The 25,678-nt window shown below is 37.3% G+C and overlaps 2 protein-coding genes across 2 annotated transcripts; both read left to right on the forward strand.

Moving 5' to 3' along the window:
• The first annotated feature begins 7,385 nt into the window (after positions 1-7,385).
• LOC117631424 (probable 2-carboxy-D-arabinitol-1-phosphatase) lies at positions 7,386-11,998 on the forward strand. Its single transcript, XM_034364568.1, has 9 exons — positions 7,386-7,878; positions 9,008-9,113; positions 9,229-9,445; positions 9,531-9,649; positions 9,889-9,987; positions 10,486-10,539; positions 10,631-10,729; positions 10,835-10,942; positions 11,362-11,998. The coding sequence occupies exons 1-9, from the start codon at positions 7,493-7,495 to the stop codon at positions 11,740-11,742; spliced, it is 1,569 nt and encodes a 522-aa protein (XP_034220459.1). The 5' UTR covers positions 7,386-7,492; the 3' UTR covers positions 11,743-11,998.
• A 10,435-nt stretch (positions 11,999-22,433) lies between these two features.
• On the forward strand, positions 22,434-23,930 carry LOC117631847. The gene has a single exon (XM_034365171.1). The coding sequence runs from the start codon at positions 22,910-22,912 to the stop codon at positions 23,813-23,815; it is 906 nt and encodes a 301-aa protein (XP_034221062.1). The 5' UTR covers positions 22,434-22,909; the 3' UTR covers positions 23,816-23,930.
• Positions 23,931-25,678: the final 1,748 nt, after the last annotated feature.

The raw sequence follows: 25,678 nt of genomic DNA on the forward strand, positions 1-25,678 counted from the left end.
ATGTATTTTTCAACATAAAATATAAGGAATAGTCTTGCGGTTTTTACCTTGTTTTTCTCCTCGAAGATCCTTTCCTCTTGCAGTAGATATTCAATAAAAAAACTGATTGTTTTTTTTTGTTTTTTATTTTTTTGTTGGGTTGATTAGAGCAGATTTTCCCATCTAACGTATAGGCTACTAGGTTAACCTATTCAACTAGGTTAACTTATTAAAGTGGTTTAGCTTTAAAAAAAAGTTACTCCCCTAGTTGTCTTGATCAAGTAGGTATAGGTATTATCGGCTGTTTCGAGAAATTTTCAGTCGTCAGAATTTTCTCAAAACACGAACACGCTACCGACGCATGTGGCAGCGTGTCTGCGAGTGGGCCAAGCTTGTGTGGCCCATTTGGTTCTAAAATATTCCTCATGTTGTCCCGAGCATGACGATATGCTCGGATTCGAATTTTGTTATCGTTTGACAATCGAACGAATTTACGCATATTAGGCGATATCCGGGTTCGATTTGTTCAGACCGTTGATCGACTCCATTTCCAAATATGTTGATCTAGGTAACTTTAGGATCATGTAGGAACTTACGGATCGAGAATTGGAGTCCCAGATGCTCCAAATAAATGATTCAAAGATTACGTATATCAGTAATCGGAGGTCGTGGGCCACGCGGGTAGGACTCGGCCCGATTTCCTCAGAATCCGCGACGAATCCTATAGATTATATGACATCATATTGATGTCAGGTGACAGGACCCGACCCAATTTCTGCTTTGGAATTCGAGCCAAGTCTTGTGCGTGTCCGACACCTGGCAAATGTCGGGCACAAAAGACCTTTTTACCGTTCTTGTTTCAAATTCTCTTTAAAATGCCCTTAGACTTCTGCCGAAATTTCGGCATAGTCTCCCCTGTATTTTGACCAATCCCAAAATTTTCCACCTGCTAAACAATCAGTAAATCCATCCCAACAGCCAGAACATCTCAAGTAACAGATCTCATCTCCAGTTTTCCACTAATACTAGATATCAGAGCATACTTTAAAGTTTTCAAGTTTTCAAAGATTTTCTACAAACTCTACCTTGGTGCGGAAGCTATAATTGGCCCGGTGGTGGATCCCGTGTACTTCTACAGCCTGGGGGCGAAAACAGTTTGAAGATGTGAGTGGACCGAACATAAGAATTCTTGAAAACAGTTTAACAATCATAATAACCCCCACTATAAAAATTGTTAAATAAACTAAATACGTACATTCCATTTAAAGCCTTCTAAACTCAAAGCATTCCATGTAAATCATAATCAAGCTCGATAAATTTTATTCAAAAGCACTGAAATCAAAGCTTGTATAAAACACTGAAATCAAACTTGTATAAAAGCACTGTACTCAAACCTTGTATAACTGAACAAAACTGTATAAATGTATCAATGCCTGAAAAATTGGAGAAGCTGATATAAAATAACTGAAAGTCATAATTAAATAAGAGAAAACCCAAAATCTTTTGAAAATACCACCTATTTGTACCCCTGTCATAACCGTCAATTCCCTGGCAGGTCTCGGGCGTCACACAGGCTACCCGAGCCGCAAACTGGCGAAATCAAGGGACTATGATCAGCCTGATCCGCCGGCAGGTCTCGATGACACCAAGTCGACTCGAGCCGCTCTGGCAGGATGCAGAGGACCGTAGTCAGCCTGATCCGCAATCCTGGCAGGTCTCGAGGACACAGAGTCAGCCGAGCCGCAAATCCTGGCAGGTCTCGGGACACCAAGTCTGCCGAGCCGCAAATCCTGGCACTCACGGTCCGAGCGTCCCCGAAACTCGTGAGGCAAGTCAAGTGCACTTACTAACTGAAATCGGATTGGATGTCCGTAGACATCGGTCCAACTCTGGGTAATCACCAAAAATGAATGGGTACGAGGTGGTTTTAAAATAAATTCCTTTAGAAAAATTTGAATAATAACTGAAATCTCAAGTTGTGCTGCTGTCTCATCTGATTCCAACCTCAAACTCTGTTTCTATAACTTGTAAATAAGCAGCACAGACTTATAGAACTGTTACTGTACTGATCATGTTCAGAACCGTAATAAAACTCACTCAAGATCAAATAAAGAAATTTATCCAATAAATTCATTTCAAAAAACTTATTTATATAAAATCAATATAAACTCATTTATAAAACTTATTTATATAAAATCACATCAAATCATTCATGAATTCTGATTTATGAAAGGAAGTCCACTCACAGATGGTCCGAGCTAGTTGGACCTCTTGAAGTTCTCTTCTGTGTCCTGTCGGGCTCCTGGTGCCTGATTACCCATAAAGATTAAATTAATAAACTGTTTAATAAAAAGAATTTCAATTAAACACCCTACCCCCGGCTCCTAGAAATACGTGCATCTCATTCCCAGTTACTCTTATGCCCACGTTAGCCCTCTCAAACATTGGACCAGTTTTGGAAGGTCCGACGCTTAACTAAGCGATAAACTGCCAGATCGGCCGACCCGGGACCCTGTGGGTCCACGATCTCTGATGGCCAATCTGGGTTTCCCAGAAGGTTCCTTACAGCGAGGGAACCGTGTTCTGCGAATTGGGTCTGAAATGAACGGTCGGATTAGCTAAAATTGCGTTATCGCTTAAAATCCAAACCCTAGCCCCAGGGTTCGCGATTCCGGAGTATCCGGGACTCCGATTCACAACCCGTCGAATCCTACGCGATCCTGGAGTCACGTAGACCGACATATCCAAAATTCAGCGCGATCCAACGATTACACGACACTGCACCCACGGATCGCGCGATATGGAAAATCCATTCGGGGCTCAAACGGACTCCGAATCGAGATCCNAAATCCCACATGCTCGTGACAACACGAGGGTCACAAAACTGCACAGAATTACCTCACTACCCTCGCCCACTCGCTCCAGCACGCGCGGGCAGCTTTGGGTGTCCAAAGCGATTTCGGGTGGCCGAAAAATCTCGGAACCAAGACTCCAAACTCCTACCGTAGGTAAAACACCCCATTTGGAGTCACTTTTGTTCTTGGGCATACCCAAAAAAGTGACCAGAAACAGTAGTTTCGAGCGGCCGAAGTTCCAGCCAGATTTCAAGTCGAAAATCGAACCCCTTAGAGCTAAAATCGATCAAAACCCATATATCCATCAGCTAGAACACGAAAAATAGATGAGAAACCATACCTTACTCGATCGATTTGGTGGAGAAACGAATGAGAATTTTGAGCTGGAAGTTCGGGTGGCTTCGAAGGAACCTCCGTCGGAAAACATGGTTTTCCGGCCAACTCAGGGCGGCCCCGGGGTGGAGGTCGGTCAGGTCTTGACGGCGAGACGGAGGCGGACCCGATGGTACCCACGGCAGAGATCGGCTCGGCCTGTGGTGGCCGGGCCGTCTCCTGGAAGTCGAACGGGCGCACGGCTGGGTGCGACTAGAGGGAGAGAGAGGGAAGAAAGAGAAAGTGATGGGGAGAAGAGAGAGAGAGAGAGAGAGAGAGAAAAAGTCTGACTTTTTGGCCAAATTACCATTTTGCCCTCCGCGATTTTTAGACCATATCTTCTTCGTTACGGCTCCGATTCGGGTCTACTCCGTGTCTACGAACTCATTTCGCCGCGCTCTACGCAATGGAGTAAGCGGAATTCCCAAATTCTTTCTCGATTAAAAAGTCAAATTTTCCCCCATTAAAATATGCGAGGGCAAATTGGTCTTTTTTGCTAAAAGATATTTTCCTTACTTTTTAGATATTTTCTTTCTTTTTAGATATTTTGTTTTGGGTTCTTACATCAGGTCCATTTACTATGAGGGACGAGACTTTCTGCCAAAATTTTGGCAGAGTCTCTCCTGAAAAACAAACATTTTCCAAATTCTTCAACCTTTAACACAATTATATAATCCTAACAGCAGCATGCACAATGTAAATTCATGCAGTTTACATAATAGGCCTTCAGCCTTACATTCAACCCTAGCATGGGCGATAACAAAACATATCTAAGGGAATTCCGAATACAAATGAAACATAATGTTCAACGAAAATAAAACGAAGAAATGTTATACTACAAGAGATCGGGGTTCTGATGTTGGGGTCTCGACTGGACCACTTGATTCAAGTCTATCTACTACCTGGGGGGCGCAAAACAGAAAATTGTGAGTGGACAAAAATAAAGTTTCGTTATATTTGAAAACAACATATAATAACCCCATCGTTTGGAAAACAATGCAGAGAACATGCATTCATAATCGATATAGATATCTATGACTAAATCAAACCAACGTGAAATCCATATCTCGTAATGATATGCTAATACCCATCCCATTCAAAACCTTTCCCATTTTCCCCAACCCACTCTCTCGAAACGCGTGCCCGTTGGCACGACCAGTGAGGAAAGTCCTCACCAACAAATAAGAATGAATAGTATATATATATATAAAGTAATACCACTACATTACTACAAAAATCGAAATAGACGACGGGAAACCACCGTTGTCTAGAAGGTTTTCAAACCATCGTGAAATTGACCACCATCTTTTTTACATAGAACAACGACGGCTATTAACTGACGTTGTTAATACATTCAACGTCCAAAACTATTACGAACCGATGTGTAATTACTATATATAGCCTAAAATGAAATCTTTGACAACATTTACGATGGTTTTATTAAAGACGTCTAAAGAGTGTTACATGTCAAGATCAAAACAAGAACCGACGTACAGATAATTATCCATGTCCTAATTGAAGGAAACACTTAGAAACTGTCGTGGTTAACCTATACTACGTTAAATTAACAAAGACACCAACATCTAAAAAGTAAACGACGACGCGCGCACAAACCAATAAACGTTTAAAGCATATTACATGTCAGTAGTCGCTCAGTAACCACCATAAAATGAATTAACCACGTCGTGGAATAGGAGAACAACGATATTTTAACCATATTCCACGTCTGTTTCTTGAGAGAATCGTCATTTAAGTTATACAAAGAAGCCCCTTTGACAGAGTTAAACGTCGCTCTTTCTGCAAAACTGACGTCTAACAGTTTTAAAATGACATAATATTACTTAATACCGACGTAAAAAATCATACCCAGACTGCTGTTATGAAAGAGTGACGTTACAAAAAATATTGAAGGCGTTGACAGGAAAAGAACCGACCTGGATTATCTATTCAACGTCGGGTGGCCTAAAAATAAAGGACGTGGTTCATTTTTTCACTACGTCACGTGGATCCAATTGCATGACGTTGTAATTTCTTACCACGTCGATTTTTAATACATGATGATGTGGTTGTCCATTTAAAAGTCGCTTGTTTTACCCTCATTGACGTATGTATGCTCTGAGACGTCAGTTGTTTTAGACTAGCCGACGTACAGAACATCTGGCACAACAATTAATGGAACTGACTGCCTTTATTTCCCCCTTTAGACGACGGTAGGTTTTAAGCGTGGAAGTAGTGTTTAACAAAATCGTCAATTGGAGTACTACACCATCGTGTTATTCTGGAATATACAATGATCTTTGTTCTGTACCAGATGGCTAATGTTTATACTACTCAATAAACTTGTTAGGGATTCGATGTTCACCGCTAATCTTCTTCCTTATGCAAGCGACATGCACAATGCTACAAAACAGATTTTAGATGCTCATGTTTGTCAACCTAAAGGCATGCTATCTACTCTATAAATTATTGATTTCCCTAAGCAACAAGTTAGGCATGGGTATCTACACTAATTCTTTTCATTTTTAAAATGTTTAGCATGGTATCTACTAAGTTGCAAGAATGCATAACACAATAGAAATCGACAAACACACAACTCCTAGAACATGGTATCTATTCTAGTTATTCATGATGATTAATTTCAAGAATTTATAGTTAGTTCTTCTGTTACTCTCATAGGCACAAGACGCGGTCATCTAAATTTACCTATGCAACAAATTCAATACACACCATGCATATGGATATCAAGCATAACATAATGTATGTAAAAAATAAAAAATAATATGAAATTAATAAATTAAAGCATCACAAAAGTAGTTTACAACAAAGGCATATCAAAATCCTCAAAGAAACATGATTAGGGCTTCAATCAAGCCCTAACTAAAGTAGTTAGTTACCCATAATTTAAATAGACAGCAAGAACATACAAAACAGAAAATAAAAAGAGGAAGAAGATAGCTCTTTGATGATGTGTTGGTCAGCCAGAGTGATTGGATGACGCCTTGACGTCCCTCCTTACTTCCTAAGCCTTTCAGACCTTGGAACCTTGAAGGATGGAGGAGAATGGGATGGTGTGTCTACCCTCTTCTTCTCCTTTCTTTTTTCTATTTTTACTACTAAAACATTAGATCACCTCGCGCACAGCAACCGCTCCTTTCTTTCTTTCAAAAAAAGTTTCTTGCTCATTGTATTCTCCACGTTTCTGAAAACCTATATATTTGCTTGATTCAGACATATAAACCCCTGGAAAATAGGAATATTCCTCATTGGCCCAATTTATATGATTTGGGCCTCAAAACTTGGACTTCCTAAAAGATTGCAGATTCTTGCGCAACCCGAATTATCTGTACTAAAACCACCATAACTTCCTCTAGAAAAATGATATTCATGAACCGTAAAATTCTCCAGAAAATAGACATCCGTAGCTTTCCAAGCATATGTGGCTCAACTTCTGGTTCTTCTTAATTAGTACAGTATAGTCTGTGAACTTGACTGATCTTCACATGCCTTTCAAACTCAACTTTCTCTTTTTAGCTCATTTTCCACAATTTGTTTGTGATTACTTAAAAAACTAATAAAAGAATGTAAAACCTATATAAAAGAGTAAAACAAAGGAGTAAACATGGAGAAATATCATAGATAAATGTCGAACTTATGAGCACATCAACCATCAAGACTAAATGCAGGAAACCAAAGCAATCAACAATGAGAGACCTAGAAGACAACCTTTTGGAGGTTGGCGATGGAGTTGAGCTTCAAGGTTGCAAGCGGCTGGGATCTTAGGCGATTCGGAAGACAGACCTAGAAGATGGGGTCAAAGGGGGATTTCACGATTCAAAAGAGAGAGAGATGGGAGGATGAGATGGTTTCGCAAAGTGACAGACAGAGAGTAATGGGAGAGGATGCGAAAATTAAGAAAAAGTGTTATGTGGGCAGTAAGTGGACAATATGTATTTATAGGTTGTATTTGCAAAATATATGAATAAAGGTGTTATTTGCAAATTAAGTTTGGATTGCAGTGGCATTCAGCGGTATTTTTCTTAATTTTATTTCATATTTTCAAAAAGTAAAATAAAAAATAGCTGGTTCATAAAAGATATATAATAATGCCACGCGTCATTATATTACCTTCTCCCTACTCCCGTGGCGATGACCCACAGAAACAACGGTAACCATACAAAATGGCCGTTCAACTGATTTTTCCGAAACTCTTAGCGCCAAACAACCAAAACACAAAAAAAGGATCAGAAAACACACACAACAAAAAAAACGCTTCAAAATTCCAACTTATGATTTCCCTCACTCCCACTCCCTCTCTCGTCCTCCACACAAACTCTACCGTCTTCTTCGTCTTCCCAATTCGAACTCGCACGACTCCGCCGAGCCCTAGCAGCCCCTCCAGGATCCGATGCTCTTCGGGTTCGGGCGTGCAGGAGGTCCGCAAGTCCTCGGAGGAGAAAGAGCTGAGCTCCGAGCTGTACGAGTCGGTGCCGTTCCCGGCGGTGAAGGCCGCGAAGAGGGTGGTGCTGGTGAGACACGGGCAGAGCACGTGGAACGCGGAAGGTAGGATCCAGGGGAGCTCCAATTTCTCTGTGCTCACCAAGAAAGGCGAGTCTCAGGCCGAGACTTCCCGCCTCATGCTCGTCGACGATTCTTTCGAAGTCTGCTTCACCAGGTTCGCTTCTGCGATTTCCCTTGGTAAATTCTTAAGAATTTTGACTTTCAAGCTAATTACTTATCTGAGGTTTGTTTTAATTAAATTAACTAATTAATAATTAATTATCTTGATAATTACTAAATGTTATGATTGGGGTGTTAGGTGTCAAATGGGCAAGAGTCTATGAAGTTAAAATAAGTGTGCATCAGTGTTGTGTGAACTGGAATTTTCAGTATGAAATTAGGTAATGATCAAGAACACAAAATCCAATTGAAAGAGAGCATTTCCTGGGGCCTTGGCATATAGGAGGACAGTATGCATCACTTACTCTTGCAACTTCTCCTGATTAAGGCTTGCTCATGTCTGGCCTTAACGAAAATAGATATCGTACTAAACTAGAGTTGTCGAGCTCTAGTTTAGTGTATAAAATAACTGTTTTCCACATTCTACAGCTTTGTTTTATTTTTGTTTTTGAATCCCTGAAACTTCAACCTTCCGATTTGTATTGAATTCTATATGTTGTGGTCTCTCGTGGTGTGAGAGGCAACACCACCACAAGGGAGGGTCAATGTGAAGGAAGTTGAGGTTCCACCCCAAAACCAATTGGCAAGGGGGGGAGTAGCCCAACTCCTTATAAACCCAGGTTTGGTCCCTTGACTTTTCAATGTGGGACAAATACTCTCAACACGCCCTCGCACGTGTAGTAAACTTTCAAGCCTAACACGTGGACAACACATATTGGGTGGCGTGGAAGCATGTGTGGCCGTTGGGCCCAACACATGAAGCCTTGCTCTGATGTCATAAAGGAAGTTGAGGTTCCACCCCAAAACCAATTGGCAATTGGGGGGGGGGGGGGGGGGGGTAAGCCCAACTCCTTATAAACACAGGCTAGGTCCCTTAACTTTTCAATGTGGCTCAAATACTCTCAACACAGTGTTGCTGATAAAAATACAAAGTTTAATGGCCCAACATTCTCAAGCATTCCCACTAATCCACGTTTTAGCTTATACCAAATATATCACTGCGCCAGATAAATTCATGAAAGCATTTGCAAATTCTATTAGTTTAGTTTAGAGTTATTCACTGTCACTTATTAAGACATGTTCTTTTGCATTTCAATCCTGTCAAAATGCATTGCATGTTGCAGTCCCCTGACACGGTCAAAGAGAACAGCCGAAATTATATGGGGCACTCGCAAAGAGGAAATGATTATGGACTCTGATTTGAGGGAAATCGACTTGTATGCATTTCAAGTGAGTTCCATTTGCTATGTTCCTTCCACATTTAATTTTTGAATTTTATCAGCACGAGTTAGACGCAAAACGAGGTGGAGATAGCCTTATGATTGCTATACTATTCTGATTTTAGGGGCTCTTAAAGCATGAGGGAAAAGCAAAGTTTGGTGCAGCTTTTCATCAATGGCAGGTAGATGCCGCAAACTTTAATATTGATGGTCATTATCCAGTGAGAGAGTTATGGGCACGCGCTAGGAGCTGCTGGACCAGAATACTTTTGCATGAAAGCAGGTCGGTTCTTGTGGTTGCTCATAATGCTGTTAATCAGGCTCTTGTTGCAACAGCCATTGGTACTTTCCCTTTCTCTCTATTCTAATTTTTGCAGATGTATCTGAAATGTCTTCTGAACTTACTTTTTTCCCTTTGAAAAATCAGGACTGGGAACTGAGTATTTTAGGACTTTAGTTCAGAGCAATTGTGGTGTAAGTGTGCTGGACTTAATCCCACGAGCTGAGGGTGGATCACCATATATTTGCCTCAATCGCCTGAACCAGGTATAGGGATTACTTTCTCTATTATGTTATTTACTAGGGAATATACTGCTGGTTTGAGCCAGAAGTATGGAGATCAAACATCTCAAAAAAAAAAATATATATATATATATATATATATATCTCTCTCTCTCTCTCTCTGTTATTTAAGTTTATTTATGTGGTTCATGAAGGTTTTGTTGTTATGTAGGTTGTGTAATTGGATATGCTGTCCTCTAAATGGTATTGCAATATTAATGCAGACCCCAAGTTCCCCTGTTGCTGCTGGAAGTTCAGGAGGAAGGAAAGCAAGCAACCGGATCATACTTGTTTGTCATGGATCCACACAGAGCAATGCAGAGGTATGAGGAGATAATTTGAAAGTTCCTTGTGAAATTTTTGTTTATATTGTTCTCACTTCTTTCATCAATGGTTTGTTTGAGTATAACTTGGTTGGATTGCCAAGGAAAACCGTCAAGCTATGTATTCCTCTGATTCTCTTTGCAATTTGTGGGGAATTATGAGCTCTTGTTTGAGTTGTCTTCACTCTGGCTGGACTGGTGAACAATGAGGAATTAATAAGATCTATAATGCTCCTGAGTACTAACTTCACACATGTCTAAATGACAAATTTTGACTTGAACTAGTGCCAAATCAATAGTTCAGAACCTATAAAGAAATATATATATATATAGTAGCTCATGTATGGGGGTTTATCGTTTTGAGACGCACCGTAACTGAATTCATGACTCTAGAACTTTCCCAGTTCAGATAATCATACAAATTTGTGCACTCTGAACAGTATCTGGAAATAGTTACAGATATTGTGTTTCTAAATTATCACCTTCAATGGATAACAGACTGGTTTTCCTTCGGCTGGTGATCAACCAATGGACATGCTTGGGATAATAAAGGTACAGCATATACTTTTTTTATCTTTTCACATTTCCATATAAAATTGTCATATGATCTGAATTTCACGTTGTCTCGGCTGATACATTACAGTCCCAGAAAACTGCAGAGCTACTGCTTGATTTGAAAGTGAGTTCTATAGTTAGCAGTCCAAAGAAAGCTTGTGTTGAAACAGCAACTGTCATCTCCAAAGTAAGCTCATCCTTGATGTTCTCAACTCAGTATGTCAAATTGGAGATTAAATCCTCAGTTTAAAAGAGTTTTTGCTCCAGAGTTAAGTGCTTAACGCAATTGTAGGTGCAAGAAGCTGCAGATTGCTTGGGTGTTGACTGTGTGCCACGCTATGTGGAGACGAAAGAGATGGAGAACCTTGATGTTGAAGACATTCTTCAGCGGTCATCTGAGGCAAGACATCTAAAACTTGGCATACTTGAACTTCTGCTTCTTGTTTAAATCCCAGGGGTGTTGTAGGAAATTTAAAAATATTTTGGTATCTTATCAGCCTTGGCCAATCTTAATATCTATGTCCTCTCATCAGTTTTTGGGGAATGAGGTCAACTAAAACAATCATATGTTTTGTTATTCTTCAATTTTGGCTTCAGTTCTCCGCAGTAACCTAAACTGCGCTGAACTGACATGGACGACAATTGTATGATTAGAACCTAACAGAATAAAACAATAGACCACATAGCATCAAACATGCCTGTTTCCACCTCTTTCTTATTTAGTGTAAGAAAGTCCATAAGGCTAGGTAAACATGCTAGTCTTATAACTTTGTTTTTCAGTGTGCTTGGTTACCAGTACTTTCTCGTCTCTTTCTGCAGGGTAAAACGGAGATTCCACCTCTTCAGCCTGGTTGGCTGAATGAATTTGAGGATAAATTGACGGGAGCTGTGTGGGAGCAATCTGAGAAGGCCTGGCAGTCTCTGCTAAATGAAGTAGCTGATGAAGCTAAGTCAGAAAAAGTTGTTGTTGCAGTTGGTCATCCAGCATTGCACATAGCTTTGATGGGGCACTGCCTGAATTTGACAAAGGAATGGCTGGGATCATTTCATCTTGATGCAGGAAGCATCACTGTCATTGATTTTCCTGATGGTCCTAATGGCAGAGGCGTTATTCGGTGCATAAACTATACGGCTCATTTGGGGAGATGGTCAATCCCGATCACCAGATCAACACTAGACGATGAAGAGTTTTCAATGTGAACATACATAATCATAAAAGGAATTGAACTTGAGTATAAATTAGTTTAGCTGATGAACTCTTTAAGTAAAACTGTATAGGTATCTTGTCCATCAACCCTAGCTCAAGTGGCATTTCTGTGGGTTGAAAAGGGTAGAACTTGGGTGTAAACTTTAAGCCTTGTAAGCCAAAAGCTGTATAGGTGCTCACGAGTTTATAAGTTCAACTGCCATGGAACCGAGACCAACCTTCTCTGCAACAAAATGAAGATTGAAAATTGATTATGCTCCATTTTGTGTTTGCACATCACTACTACAAAATAATTAGTTACAAATCAAGGGTGGCAATTTTCACACTACAATTTTGTGATATAGGAAAAGAAATAAAAAAGAGACTAAAGCATAAAAACTAGTGGTGGGTTCGGTCCGGATACTATTCAATTGGTGCAGTTCGGTTCAGTTTTCGTGAAAAAAATTTATGAAACTAGTTGGTTCGGTTTAAACGGATTTTGGTGCGGGTTTATGGTTTTTCCAGTTTTGGACCGAATGTTTTTCTTTGTATATATTTTTCAAATTATTTTATTTTTACAAAATTCCAACTAAAATTTTAATTTTTAGGCTTAAAAATTCACAAATTACTCAATTTCATGCAAAGAAAGATGATTAAGCCTAAAAAAGAGAGGTGGTGTGAAGTTGGGCTTGGGGAAATATTAGTTCTGGGATTAGAAATTTAGCATTGGACTTAAATATTTTAAAAAATAAAAAAAAATACATAGCCTGTCTGGTCCAATTTTGTATGGTGTGAAATTGACATCGAAACCAATTTGAACCAGTCTGGTCCTGTTTGGTGTCGATTTGTTGACTTTTAGTCAATACGATTTTTTCCTGGTGCAGCTCGATGTTCTGGTTTTCTGATCTTGATAATAAAAATAAAGGGAATGAGTGCAAATGTACAAAATGGGAGTGTGGAATTCTATACTAAATCAAATGGCCGCATGTACTTTTATTGCATTTGTGACAAAGAAAGGCTTAAAGAATGGGAAGGGGGAGGGTTGCATCCAACTCTCTATGAGTTTATGCAAGCCACTTGTAGCTCAAGCGGTTAAAAGCATTGACTTCTCACTTGAGATCCTAAATTTGATTTCCCCATCCGCCAATATCACCTGTATAAAGAAAAGAAAAAAACCTACGGGTTTTCAAAACATATTCCACTTTTGTTTACACGGGTTTACGAACTAGGCCTGTTCTGTGACTTTGATGATCAAGCCCAATATATCTGGCCCGTCCATGTCGGTTGAAATTTCACTTAAAGACCACAGAATATTGTGGGCACAAATATGATACGAGTTGATCCAACTAGCCCAATCCGAAGCAGGAGTTGAAATTGAGCTCGGTATCCGACACTGTGTGTCTGCAATGGGGGTTTTGCAGAGGTTTTAGGGTTTGGAAACGAAACACGGAGACTGAGAGAAAAGAAAATGTCAGCTTCGATCGCTGGAAGATCGACAATCCTGCGTGCGTTTTGCAGAGCCACGACAACAACAAGAGCAAGAATTTCAGCAACGCCATGCCCTTCGATTCAGTCCAATTTCATGCCTAGTCGCTCTCCTTCTTCAAGGTAGTTTCTGCTTCTTCTCCTTCTTCTTCTTCTTTAGCAGAGATGGTATATTTTAGAAAATGTTTATGCATGCAATAATCTTATCTATGAAAGACTTGACAGGCTGTTGCGACGAGAATTGAGCTCTCTTCAACCCCTCCACAGCGCCATTGCTTCTGCTTGCCTTATCTCCAAGCTCCCCGCCCTAGCCACCTCCTCCGAAGGTCTCCATTCTTCCTCGTTGTCTCTTCATTTTCTGTTTATCCATCTTTACATCTTCCTCTCATTTATGGGCTTATCGTTTGTTAATTATGATCTCCACCCATATAATTTTGGCTCTCTTGGTTTCCTTAATTTCATTATAATTACCTAATGTAAATTGCTAATTAACAAGGTTAAAGTCTGAGCAAGGAAAATAGACAAGGTTAAATTTTGAACAATGCAATAATCATGAATCAGCACTTTTTACCCTTTGGCTGATCAAATTGTCTAAACTGGGTAAAGGTTAGAAGTAATGTTATATGTACTGCGTTAAATGGCTACATCTCTGACAGAGGTGGGACCTACTTGCATAGGCGTGTCTCGGCTTTGTGAGAAATGTGGCCAGAAATGTCGTTAGTAAATCTGTTACAAATAGTTCTGTTCAGAAGTTTGAAAATTGGGCGCTAATGTGAACAAGGAATTTAAGGGAAAAACTGAGCATAAGCTAAAGTTTGAGGGAAAAATTTGTGGTTTATTCAACCAAGCATCAGTTGTATAACCAAAGGAAAAAAAAATCAGATAGAAATGATACCTGATGTATGTGCATAGATGTATGATGCAATTATTAGTTGTTATTGGGATTTACCTGATCGTTGTATGTTTTTCTCCCCCCTCTGGTGACAGGTAGATTTGTGAATTATCTCAGTCCTATCTAGGAGTGAATACTAGCAGAGATCCAGAGTTCTTCCTTTGCTCTTGAATTTGCTGATAAGTTTCTTTCGGAAGTCAGAATGCTTGTTTTTAATGTTAACTGCTGAAACATGTTTGTTTTGAATTAAATAGCAATCTTTGGCATCTCATGAAATACTTCTACGTTGTTACATGATTAGTTCAATTTAACAGTCATGAGTGAGATGATGTAATTTCACATTAAATAATTTGTAGTAATGTCATGTTAGTTCAATTTCACATGACATCTCCTGAAATCTTCAACTTTGAAGACATGTCACATTGGATATTTGTATCGAAGTAGTGACTAAAAGATGAGATCAGATGCGTGACAATGGACAGTTTCTTTTTGGGAAAAGAAATTACTAGAAGGGATCCTGATGGAATGCTAAAAGCTAGATCTGAATTGTTTTACTAAACAGGCACCAACATTATGTCCACAATTTTGAAATTTGTTATGATATTTCAGTCTAGGTGAATTAAATCCTGCGTTCAGTTAACATGAGTGGTTAGTGTACAAGTTTGTTAGATACTTGTTAGCTAGCCTTAACAACCAAAGTCCTTTAAAATATTTTGGGAATCCATAGAGTCAGAATATTTGACTGGCTAGATCAAGTTTGGAACTAGAAACAGAGCTAAAAGATATTGGTGGGTATGCAATTACATAAATTTGGTATTTTTGAGTCTTCTGATTTGATAAATGATCTTTGTCTCCTTTTCATACAATTGATTTGTGTGAGAAATTTTAGAATGAGAGATCTCTCTGAAGGAGACCTATCTGTGTGCTTATTAGGCAGGTAAAGTTATCGACTAATTGTGCAAAGCAAAATTTGGTTGAGAAACAATTGTCATTTTAGTTTGTTGGAGACAGTGTGGTGGGATACTAGTGCAACTCTGTTGAGCCGCTTTTAAACACAAAACAGAAGCGTTGCTTCAGAGTCGGAGCTTCTTTTTTTTCTGGGCGTATTTTTTGTATCAAATTAGATTGACTTGTTTTTGGCTTGGGTTGATATGGATGATCTTTTTCAGTTTCTGATTTTAGAAATCAGAAACTTAGGTGATCCAAAAATCTTTTACATGGTATGTAGGCACATTAATTGGATTGGGTTTCAATACAGGTTTTATATGTTAGAAACATATAATTCAATGTTTTAGTAGTATATATATATAGCAACTGTTAGGTTTTATTTCATAGGTTCTGTAGATGGTATGCTACGCTCTTACTTATTCTTGTGGCAAATCCTTGTTCCCCAGAATACTTTCTCATTGCCGCCAAACTACCAACTAATTCCTGCTTAGCTGTTGCTTAGTGTTAACAAGTTGCTGACTCTGCCCATCTGTTTGCTAACGTTCTTACTTCCTAAGCATTGGTTGTCTTCAGGGATTGAACTTTTGGAAATTTAGCTAGGAGGTTTGGAAAGTATCATCGTCCAGGACCTCAATCACCGCGGTATTAGCCCTTCATTTTAACCATGCAGCGATCAAACATAGCTTCAAGCTACTCCTCTACTATATATTCCTCCTTACACATTTGAAACAGAGAGCAACTTTGAAGCAGCCAGGAAGACCTGGCAAACGGGTTGTTTTTTTCGTTTTCGGGTCTTGTCTGACACAACCTGGTTTTTTACGGTGTTGACATGAACACTTGTTAAGCTAAAGCGTAGAAAAATCAAAACACGAACACGACCCGCAAGATTAACGGGTAACATGATACGGCCCTGTTTGATCCGTTAAGAATTCTAACTACAGTATTTTTTACTTTCAACAAAAAGCTTAAATAAAACGTATTTTTACAAAATAAGCTCTTTATCCAAACATCCTACGTAAGAAACACTTAAAGAAAATGTCCAAATTACATAGGCAATAGCTTTAAAATAAAATAAATTACAATAACTTCATTTCTTAACGGGTCACTAACGGATTCCACGGGTTAACACGAACGTAACTCATTTTTCAACAAGTCCACCCTTTATCTACACAATCCGTTCAGGCTTAATCTGAACACTGAATTTTCGTGTGTGTTCGGGTGTGTATGATTATATATCTATAACCAGAGAGATGCTAGCCTACAATGAATTGGATAGTGGGATTAAACCCCTCCCACACCCCCTCATTATAGCATTTCCGCTATAACCAGGGAGCTTCAGTTTTTGGCACAGGACTTGTTTTTGCCAGAATTTAACATCTTGTCTAAGATCTATAACCTTTCTGCAGACAGCACAGATTTGAACCAAAAACGCTTCTTCCCCAAAGAATAGAAAGGCTTACTACAAATACTCCCTATAATTACGTTTGGTCTATCAACACATCTACATTTTATATTTATAAAAATAAAATAAAAATTAGTACCGACCTATGTGCAGACAAATGTGGCCAATATTTTCTGACATTATTATTCTGATATGCAGAAGGAGGAATTGAATGGGAATTTTAAGTGTCATTTTCACGTGTTAATCTATAGTGTTTACAAGAAGATGGAGTTTCAACAACTTCCAAGAATCCACAAACTTTAATGGGTGCTTGCTTACGTGCAATATCTTTGACTTACCCAGATACACTGCCATTATTTTTATTATAATGTTTAATAATATATATATATATATATAAAAGCTATTATCTCATTCAAACGTTATTATCGTACGAAGGTCACTGTAAAAGGGAAAAAAGTAAAGAGAGATAGTAGAAAATATATAGCGTCCACACGATAATAACGTCCGAACATCCCCATTGAAGAATTTCTATATATATATATATATATATATTGACTATAGCTTGGAAGCCTAAGTTTTCACATGCCTTTATTTAATTAGCAAAAGAGATGTCACATTAAACTTTATGTTAATAAAATAATAACTGGCCAAAAATTGAACTAGCCCACTTGTGTGATTGCGAAAAGACTGAAGAGAAAGAAGATTGAGAAGGGAATGAGAAAGAAGATTGAGAAGGGAATGAGAAGGATTTACTTCCACTCTTTTTATTTTTGGAGCAAATGGCTTGTCATAATCACCAAGCAAATTGATATATAGGGCGAAAAGTCTTGTTCATAATCCGGAGGGGTCTTAATTTGTGCCGTCCAGATCAAACAATTGGTGCTATCCATTTGTTGTACAGATTAATAAAGCGGAGCCATTTTCTGGAAAATGTGATTATTTGATATAGTTAATTAATCTCTAAACCACCTTCATTAATTGACATTTAGCCTTCCTCTATCACTATGAGCAAGTTCCTGCCCTTGACTCCAAGCAACACGACAAACATATATATATATATATATATGGAGCTTCAGTTGAGGAATCTTTTAAATAAGCTTATTTGAGAGACACCTTTATAAGACTCACTCCGTATTGTATTTTACTAATCCAAACTATCTATTTTGTAGATATTCATTCAAATATCATCTCTACAAAAAATTACTTGAATCCGATATCATTTGATCACTCAATTAAATTATTAAAATTTTAGTACGTTCTTGAAGCACCGTGTTCATTGATTTTGTATGATACAGTTAGATGTCGAAACAGTTTCCGATTTATCTAATTTTCTGTAAGGATGATCTATGAATGTATACTTAAAAAATAGATTGTTTGGATCGTTAGAAAAAAAAATTCATAAGATACTCTAAGTCCCTTAAATAAAATTATTTGAAAAATTCCTCAATAAAAGGGATATATATATATATATATATATATAATTGGGTAGTATTGCATACAAAGCTATAGGGATGAGTACAGTTTGAATTGATTTCACTTCTAAGCTGAGATCAAACTAATCAACTGTTAAATAATGTACGTAGTTTGGTTAGAGAGACGGTCGGATTAGTTTGATTCGGCTGGTTTGAAGGATTGAACCTTTTTTGCCCACCCCTGAATGCCATATACACTTCAAGGATATGTTTGCAGTTGATGATACTCACAAAGAATATTTATTATATCTTAAATCATACATATTGGAGCTTTTAGCTTAAGTGATAGTGCACTTCATCTCCATACCAATAACAAAAATTCAAATTTTATCCTACTTTTCGACTGAATTAAACATAAATTACAAACCATTTGCACTAATTCATGGAATTTTTTTAGAGTGCATGTTGAATGTTTTGCACGTAACGAACTATTAGTCCAATGATAATTATTTTCAATTTATTAAAAGAGACTCTCAGTTCGAATAAACCATTTCTCAATAATAAAATATACACAATCTCACTTGACTCGCCAATACATAATAGAGCTCAGCTCACAGAAAATTGTTCGAAAGTGAAGCACATTCAATGATCATGTACGAATCTATAAAACTGAATAAATTTGCAAAGTCGTGTGTCCCTTGATGAAGTTGGAAACACGATTAGCTCTCTTAAACAACCAACCATTAATATGAAATGACGATCTCTAAACTGCTATCTTGTCGGTGTAGAGCTATCTGTCTCTCTGTCTTTTGACCCTTTCTCATCACTTACACATGCGTTTTAAAAATTTATTTGCCATGATCATAAACCTAGCAAAACGACAACGTTCACTGAGGTCAGCAGAATTTTGATAACAAATAAACAAATGGGCAAGCAAGTCCCAACCCTTATTTTTTCTTTTTAATAAATTTCTAGGCCTGCAACTTCCCTATAATATTCAAAACAGTTGAAGCTGACACCTTAACAAATTGCAAGTTGCCTTCCAATTTCCAAACAAAAATAATTTAGGGTTGAAGTTTTAAGTGAAGGTTAATCCATGACCTGGCCAAGTTGGTCTTCTTCCAATTTTCCTCCATTGCCTAATTCGTTTGAACAAAACAAGTGGTCCACATTCAAAACAGTATCTGCAGCTTCAGGCATATGTCATGAGAAATAATATTCCAAAATGATTTTCAATGGTTCATCATGGAGAGACTGGTATAAGTTTTTGTTATGTGAGGCCAAAAAGAGAGAGATCTTTTTTTTTTTTTCTTTTTCTGTGACATCTGTTTTCCTTTTTCACCCAGCGGTGCTCACACGTTGGCGGCCGCTGATTTAGGTGGTGTTGATATTTGAACTTGAAAAGCGGCATATTTTCTAAAGTCTTTTAATGTGTGTTTGGAGGGGAGAATTTAAGATGAGATTTATGATTTGAAATAGATTAAAACCGTGAGAATCCTTTGTTTAATTTTTTTATATTCAAAATTATGTCGGGTCTAATGAAAGGTGTCTCTAGATCTATACTTAGTTAGAGTATGTCTTTAAGCTTGACCTCGACTCACAAGGATCATGCAAGCATAAATAAATGCTCATGACTTCTCTCCTTAAAATTGAAGAAGAATGCATCCTCACAACAAATGAGATTTTGACGCTTATTAAATTTCAACAAAAAAAAAAAAGAGATTCAAGGAATTCAAAAGAAAAAAATATTAAAGAAATTTGACAAGTGTCAAAACTCCATTTGTTTTGAGGAGGAGCCTCCTCAATTTTAAGAAGTCAAACTTTTTTCATAAAATATTTAATCATTTGTATTTTTATTTGTTCATCAATAATAACTATTACTAATTCTATAAATAAATAAAAAATAATATATAAAAAACTTCAATCTATTTTGGATTTAAAAGTTCCATGTTTAGTTTTTTTTTATTTTTTTAATTTAATTTATTTTTAATGTTTATTATCTCTGAAAAAAAAGTTCTCATTAACTGGAAGAACCAAAAAATTACAAATCTGAAAGGAAGGACTTTATCATTTGTTGTCCATTCTTGGGATTTATCCTCCTAGCCGAAAGGTTAGGCTACATAGGGTCTACATACCTATATAATTAGTAAATCTAAAGTATGTTTTGAGAAATTTACAGCTCCAAAGCTCACTACCCTAATACTTTATCTTGGTCAGAATTTTCCACCATAATATACACTTTCAGTTAATTGCCTAACATTAGGTACATACATGCCGGCTGCCTTCTGAACACGCACAGCATTAGCTGGAAATAACACAATAAGAAATTAATTATAACTTCTTCTTTTTTTTTAACGTTTGAAGAGGAGAGAATCGAACTTGGAACATCTTCTAATGCATAGCACAACCTGAATGATGAAATATGGGCCATGGTATTGAACATTGCTAGGAAAGAAAAAGTAAATATGCCAAAAGAATATATTTGATGTGTTTGACAATAATTTTACAAACAGAAACTAGAAAGTAAGCTTGTTACAAGAAAATTGGTACATAGTGAGGGGACGTTAATGGATATCAAGTACAAAGTTGGTTACAGGAAATTCGCATGACATTCCAAATTTTCATGATCAGCTAGCAGATTCAGTCTTCTTTTCACAATATTCAATTCAAGCATGTGTGCTTGGCAATGATGAACATGCCCTAAGACCATAGCATCTGGGGTCCTACCTCAAAAGTGTGTCACGCTTGTACCAAAAAATATTATTCATATGCATTGTGAATTTGTAGAGCATGCTACATAATATGTTGTGTTATTAAATTGTCAATATGCATAACGTAATGACGTATTAATATCAAAGACGACAATATCCATATTTTCATTCTCAATATTCAACGTCATTATTTCACACCACTGGTAAATTCAACCATTTTCCTAACTTGAAACAAAGATGTTCATTCGAAGAATGGTTTAGATTCCAATTAAAAACCCTAGCTCTCCCTCTCTCCCAAAAAACACTGTAGAGCCTTTTCCACTTTGAGGAGAGAGGAAGCCAATGTTCTTCCTCCCCTCTCCCCTTCTCCCCTTCTCCCCTTCTCCCTTCTCTCTTCCTCCCCTATTTTCAGAGACAGAAGGTTCCCATATTTGTCTTTATTTTGCTATGATTTTCCTTCACTCATCACATGCGGATATGTCTTGTCATCAGATCTCCATCTGCGTTTCGGTGTCAGATCTCTACTGCCATCCTTTTTGCTGTTTCTTCATGTTCGGAATAAGTCATAGAGACTTTTTGAGTTTTGTGTAGTTTTCAACCTATCATTTTGTGAGAGTTTTTTTACCTCTGTTTTGTGAGAGCTTTCCGCTTCTGTTTTGTGAGAGTTTCATTTGTATTGTTATGGCTTGGTTTTTTTAAGCTTTATATCTCTTTGGTTGTTCTGAGTTTGCAATCTTAGTTGGGATGCCTATACCAAATTTTCTTCGATTATGCGTGATCGTTAGTGGAGGAGTCCAGATTGTCTTAATTTTGATGTCAGATCGCTCGGTTATTGTAATATCCTTTGTAACTAGTGACCTTTTTGGTTGAATTATGAATGCAATCCCATGATTTCTCAAAAAAAGAAAAAAAGAAGAATAATGGTTTAGATTGATAGGCAAGATTCCTTTATGATATTAATAGGTGTAATTAACACAATGATGATAATATCATAACCTAATAGCTGCATAATCAATACCTGCATGTTCTAAACAAAATGACCTATCTCTTTCTCCCTTTTCCTTTCATTTATAAGTTTCAAAGTCTAATCATAGCTAGTTCTTTTGGTCTAAAACAGTTCATGCCATTTAATAATCCATACCAGTACTTAGGAAGGACAAAGGAGGAGCTGCTCACCCATAAATAGGGGTTCATGTGATAGGGTTCCTATTAACTTAATGTTCCTAATCCCTCTTCCCAACTAGCACCACATGATAATCTGCATAAGCTGAGCTTATTTAAAAAGTCACAGGAGACCCTTTCCTTTGTTTAGTTTTAAAATTTTAGTCAATAAGAAATAGAAAAGAAAATAATAAAGGAAACTTTTAATTATAGGTGTGTTGGGAGCAGGAGTTGGTGGGTCTCCAGACTCAATTTATTTTGTGGGTCAACATTCACCATCATAATCATCCCACTGCATGCCCATCTCATCTTTGGTTTAAAAAAAAAATTAAAAATGGAAAAAATAAACTGGGAAATATATTCCCTCACATATATCCACCAAGATATGATCAATTTCTGATCTCCAAAATTGACTGTCATTACCACTTACTTGACTTTCTTTGTATACATATTGTTCACACAAAAATGTTTTCTTACTAGAAATTTTTTCATTGAAATATTTTGTTTTAATTGTTGATGCTTTTCCAAATATCTCTACATAGTCATAATTGGTTGTGAGAAAATTGAAAAAGTAATTAATCTATAAATTAGGCAACATGAAAATCTAGTTACCTGTCTTTTGCCCTTTTTCTTACATCTTATATTTAATTCACAAAACCCAATGTAAGGAATTAAAAGCAGCCATGATCCTGTTACAAATAGTGATGGTAGCAGACCAGGTCCAACTCCTTTGTTAGCCTTTCCTTTATTTTTCTTTTTATTTTTTTATGTCTCATATGAACTGGCAAGGGAGATAAAGAAGGCAAGCATGAAGGTTTCTGTCTCAATCTTCCACCTCTTTCCCTTCTCGTAAGATGCAGATTTTAAGGTGAGACAATGAAGAGAGAATCATATTAAATTCATATCCTTTCTTGCTTCTCATTCTCAACCTCTAAAACTTTCCCATTTGGAAAATCTGAAGAAACAAAAACAGTTCAAAAGCCTTCATAATCTCATTCATTTCTTAGAAGAAGCCAAGCCAAAAACCAGACAGATCCATTTCTCCAAACCCTGTAGATCTCTCTCTCTCTCTCTCTCTCTCTCTCTCTCTCTCTCTCTCTCTCTCTCTCTCTCAAAAGTAGTGCCTGCTGCAGGTTTTGTTTTTGCTCAGAGAATTATATTATTTACACAATGAGAGACAAAGTTTCTTGTTTCAGTGAAAATGCAGTAAATATTTCTCATCCTTCATGTTCTAGCTATGCAAACACTGCTTGTGTTTCTCCAAAGTTAACTCCTTCTGTCCAAAATGCAGTCTCATGTGTCTACAAAATCACTCTCTCCACTAAAAAGCAGTTCTTGGTCACAGTCTCCTGGTGCAAAAACCACTATGCACAGGGCTTAACCATTAAGTTTGGTGATGATCCAACAGCATGCTTCAAATTGAACATGAATTCGCGTCTGTTCCGGAAGAAGAAAGGCACCAAAGTCCTCGAATCGGATAATTCGAAGATGGAAATCTTTTGGGATCTGTCCAAAGCTAAGTATGATACTAGTGGTCCCGAACCAGTTGATGCTTTTTATATCCTGGTCATGGTTGACTCAGAAATAGGCCTAATTCTAGGTGACATGGCTGAAGAAGCTGTAGCCAAGAAGTTCAAGACTAGTGCAACCCCTGTTGCTAAGGTTTCTTTGGTTTCAAGGCAAGAGCATTGTTCAGGAAATGACATTTATTCCACCAAGGCTCAATTCAGTGACACAGGCATTGTACATGACATTTTGATCAGATGCAGTGGAGAAAATGATGGCTTAAAGCATCCGGTTTTATCAGTTTCCATCGACACAAAGACGGTCATTCGCGTAAAGAGGCTGCAGTGGAATTTTAGAGGCAATCAGACAATTTTTTTAGATGGGTTGGTGGTTGATCTGATGTGGGATGTTCATAACTGGTTCTTCAATCCTTCATCAAGGTATGCAGTGTTCATGTTCAGAACAAGAAGTGGAATGGATAGCAGGCTGTGGTTGGAAGAGAAGTTGGTGCAGAAGGAGCAGGACAGAGTTGAATTCTCCTTGTTGATCTATGCCTGTAAGAGCTCATAATGAAATTTGGTCATTACATTTTTAATTTTTTTGGGGTTAATTCTTGAAATTTATGCTTGTTATTACTATTTTTCTAAACTTCCTTTCAAAAGAGGAATAGATACTAATTCATTTTGATCATTGTCTCAGGAATATTATTGTAGATAGATAGCTGAATTTGACATGTTTTGATCTCGATCTCTCTCTCTCTCTCAATAATACTGCTGATCAATTTTGCAAATTAGAATAAGGTATTGCAGAGTGTTAGCAAATGAGTTAGAATAGAGGGGTGACTGTAGAAGGTTCAAATAATTGGAAAGGCAAAGGAAAAAGATACTAAGAGATATCAATTAAAATTTGATGAATGGGGAAGTGGGAATTTTGGGTATCAATTATCATTGCTTTTTAGGCTTGTAAGGATCAAATCAAATAAAGTTGAGAATCCCCCCAATTATGTTCAGCCTCATTTGACAAGTACATCTTATAAAACACGGAAAAAAGTTGATTGATTGGAATATATTGTTTTGTAGGATTATGCAAGATTACTGCTTGCTTTTATTGTTCATTTAGAAGAAAAATTGCCAACGAGGGTTTTGCCCAATGTAAAAGGGCATTTATTTATAGACGAGTGCTTTCAGGTTTGAACCCTCAAACCATTTTGGAAATGTATATGTGAGAAACTTTCAATTTCTTGTAGTTTATACTATCGTTTGTATTTAAAAAGAAAAAAAAAAGCAAAATTAAAGGAAATTAATTTCTTTTCTTTTTTGAGATTTTATGAATGAAAACAAAAACAAGATCCTTTTTTCTAGTATTTAACTTTTAATTTATCATATCATACTTTCCCCACCTTGGCCTTGACTTGTCAGGGAAAATCCTACTGATCCTTTATTTCAAGAAGCCAGCTCATTCACACGCTTATTTATTAACAAGCCAAGAAAAAGATTGATCTCCATCACTCTTGGCTTGATATAGATTGTGATTGTGAAGTAACCATTTGAGTTGGGCAAACAAAACAGTTCAACGACAAATCTTGTTTTTGTTTCTCAATGATTGACAACAACATTTCAATTAAAATTACTTATCATAGAGATAGCAAAAGTCATTGGGATAAGTTGTTCGTCTGACTTAAAGCTTGACAAAACAAATATCCCAATAGGATTTAAAACAAATACTCAATTGACTATTTGGTAATTGTGATAGTTAGTCGTCATTTTATTAGAGGAGATTATAAATTTGAATTCACTAGATGATAGTTGTCTCCACTTTATTAGATGATGTTTTGAATTCAAATCTCGTGACGAAAGCACAACAAGCACACCTGATATAAAATTCAGACCAAAAGAAAAACATTAAGTAATGTAAGAATGGGCAAGTCGATTTTGAATAGTTACTAGGATAAGACCAAAACTCCAAACGTATGCAAACAAAATATTCGGGTGGCGTCCCTTCATTTTAGACCCACAGCTAGTAAAAATGCATGGTCCACCTCTGTCTTAAAACAATTGTTTGGTCCACTAGCAGAATCCAGTGATTGTATGTCTTCCCAAAGCACCATAAAAAGAGTCCTTCTCGGGGAAGATGACCTACAGTACAGACTAGAGGCGATGAATTGTGATAGCATCAGTCACGTGTGAATGCGTAACAGGGCAATGTCAGCTGCTAATTTCTACGAACTAGATTAACATACCGCAGCTGACATTGCGTCATGCATTAGCGCTATATTGAACTTCAAATGTAATTTTGCCCCAAAAAGAAAATATGTAAAGTGTAGCATACAGGTACAATACTATAATCTAATACATCAGGAAAGAACCCAATAAAGTAATAAGCAGCCAGGCTGCCTAGCTAGATGGCAGGGTGCGTACGTGTGTATGTAGAATA

The sequence above is a fragment of the Prunus dulcis genome, chromosome 6 (assembly GCF_902201215.1).
Source record: "Prunus dulcis chromosome 6, ALMONDv2, whole genome shotgun sequence".
NCBI classification, from domain to species: domain Eukaryota; kingdom Viridiplantae; phylum Streptophyta; class Magnoliopsida; order Rosales; family Rosaceae; genus Prunus; species Prunus dulcis.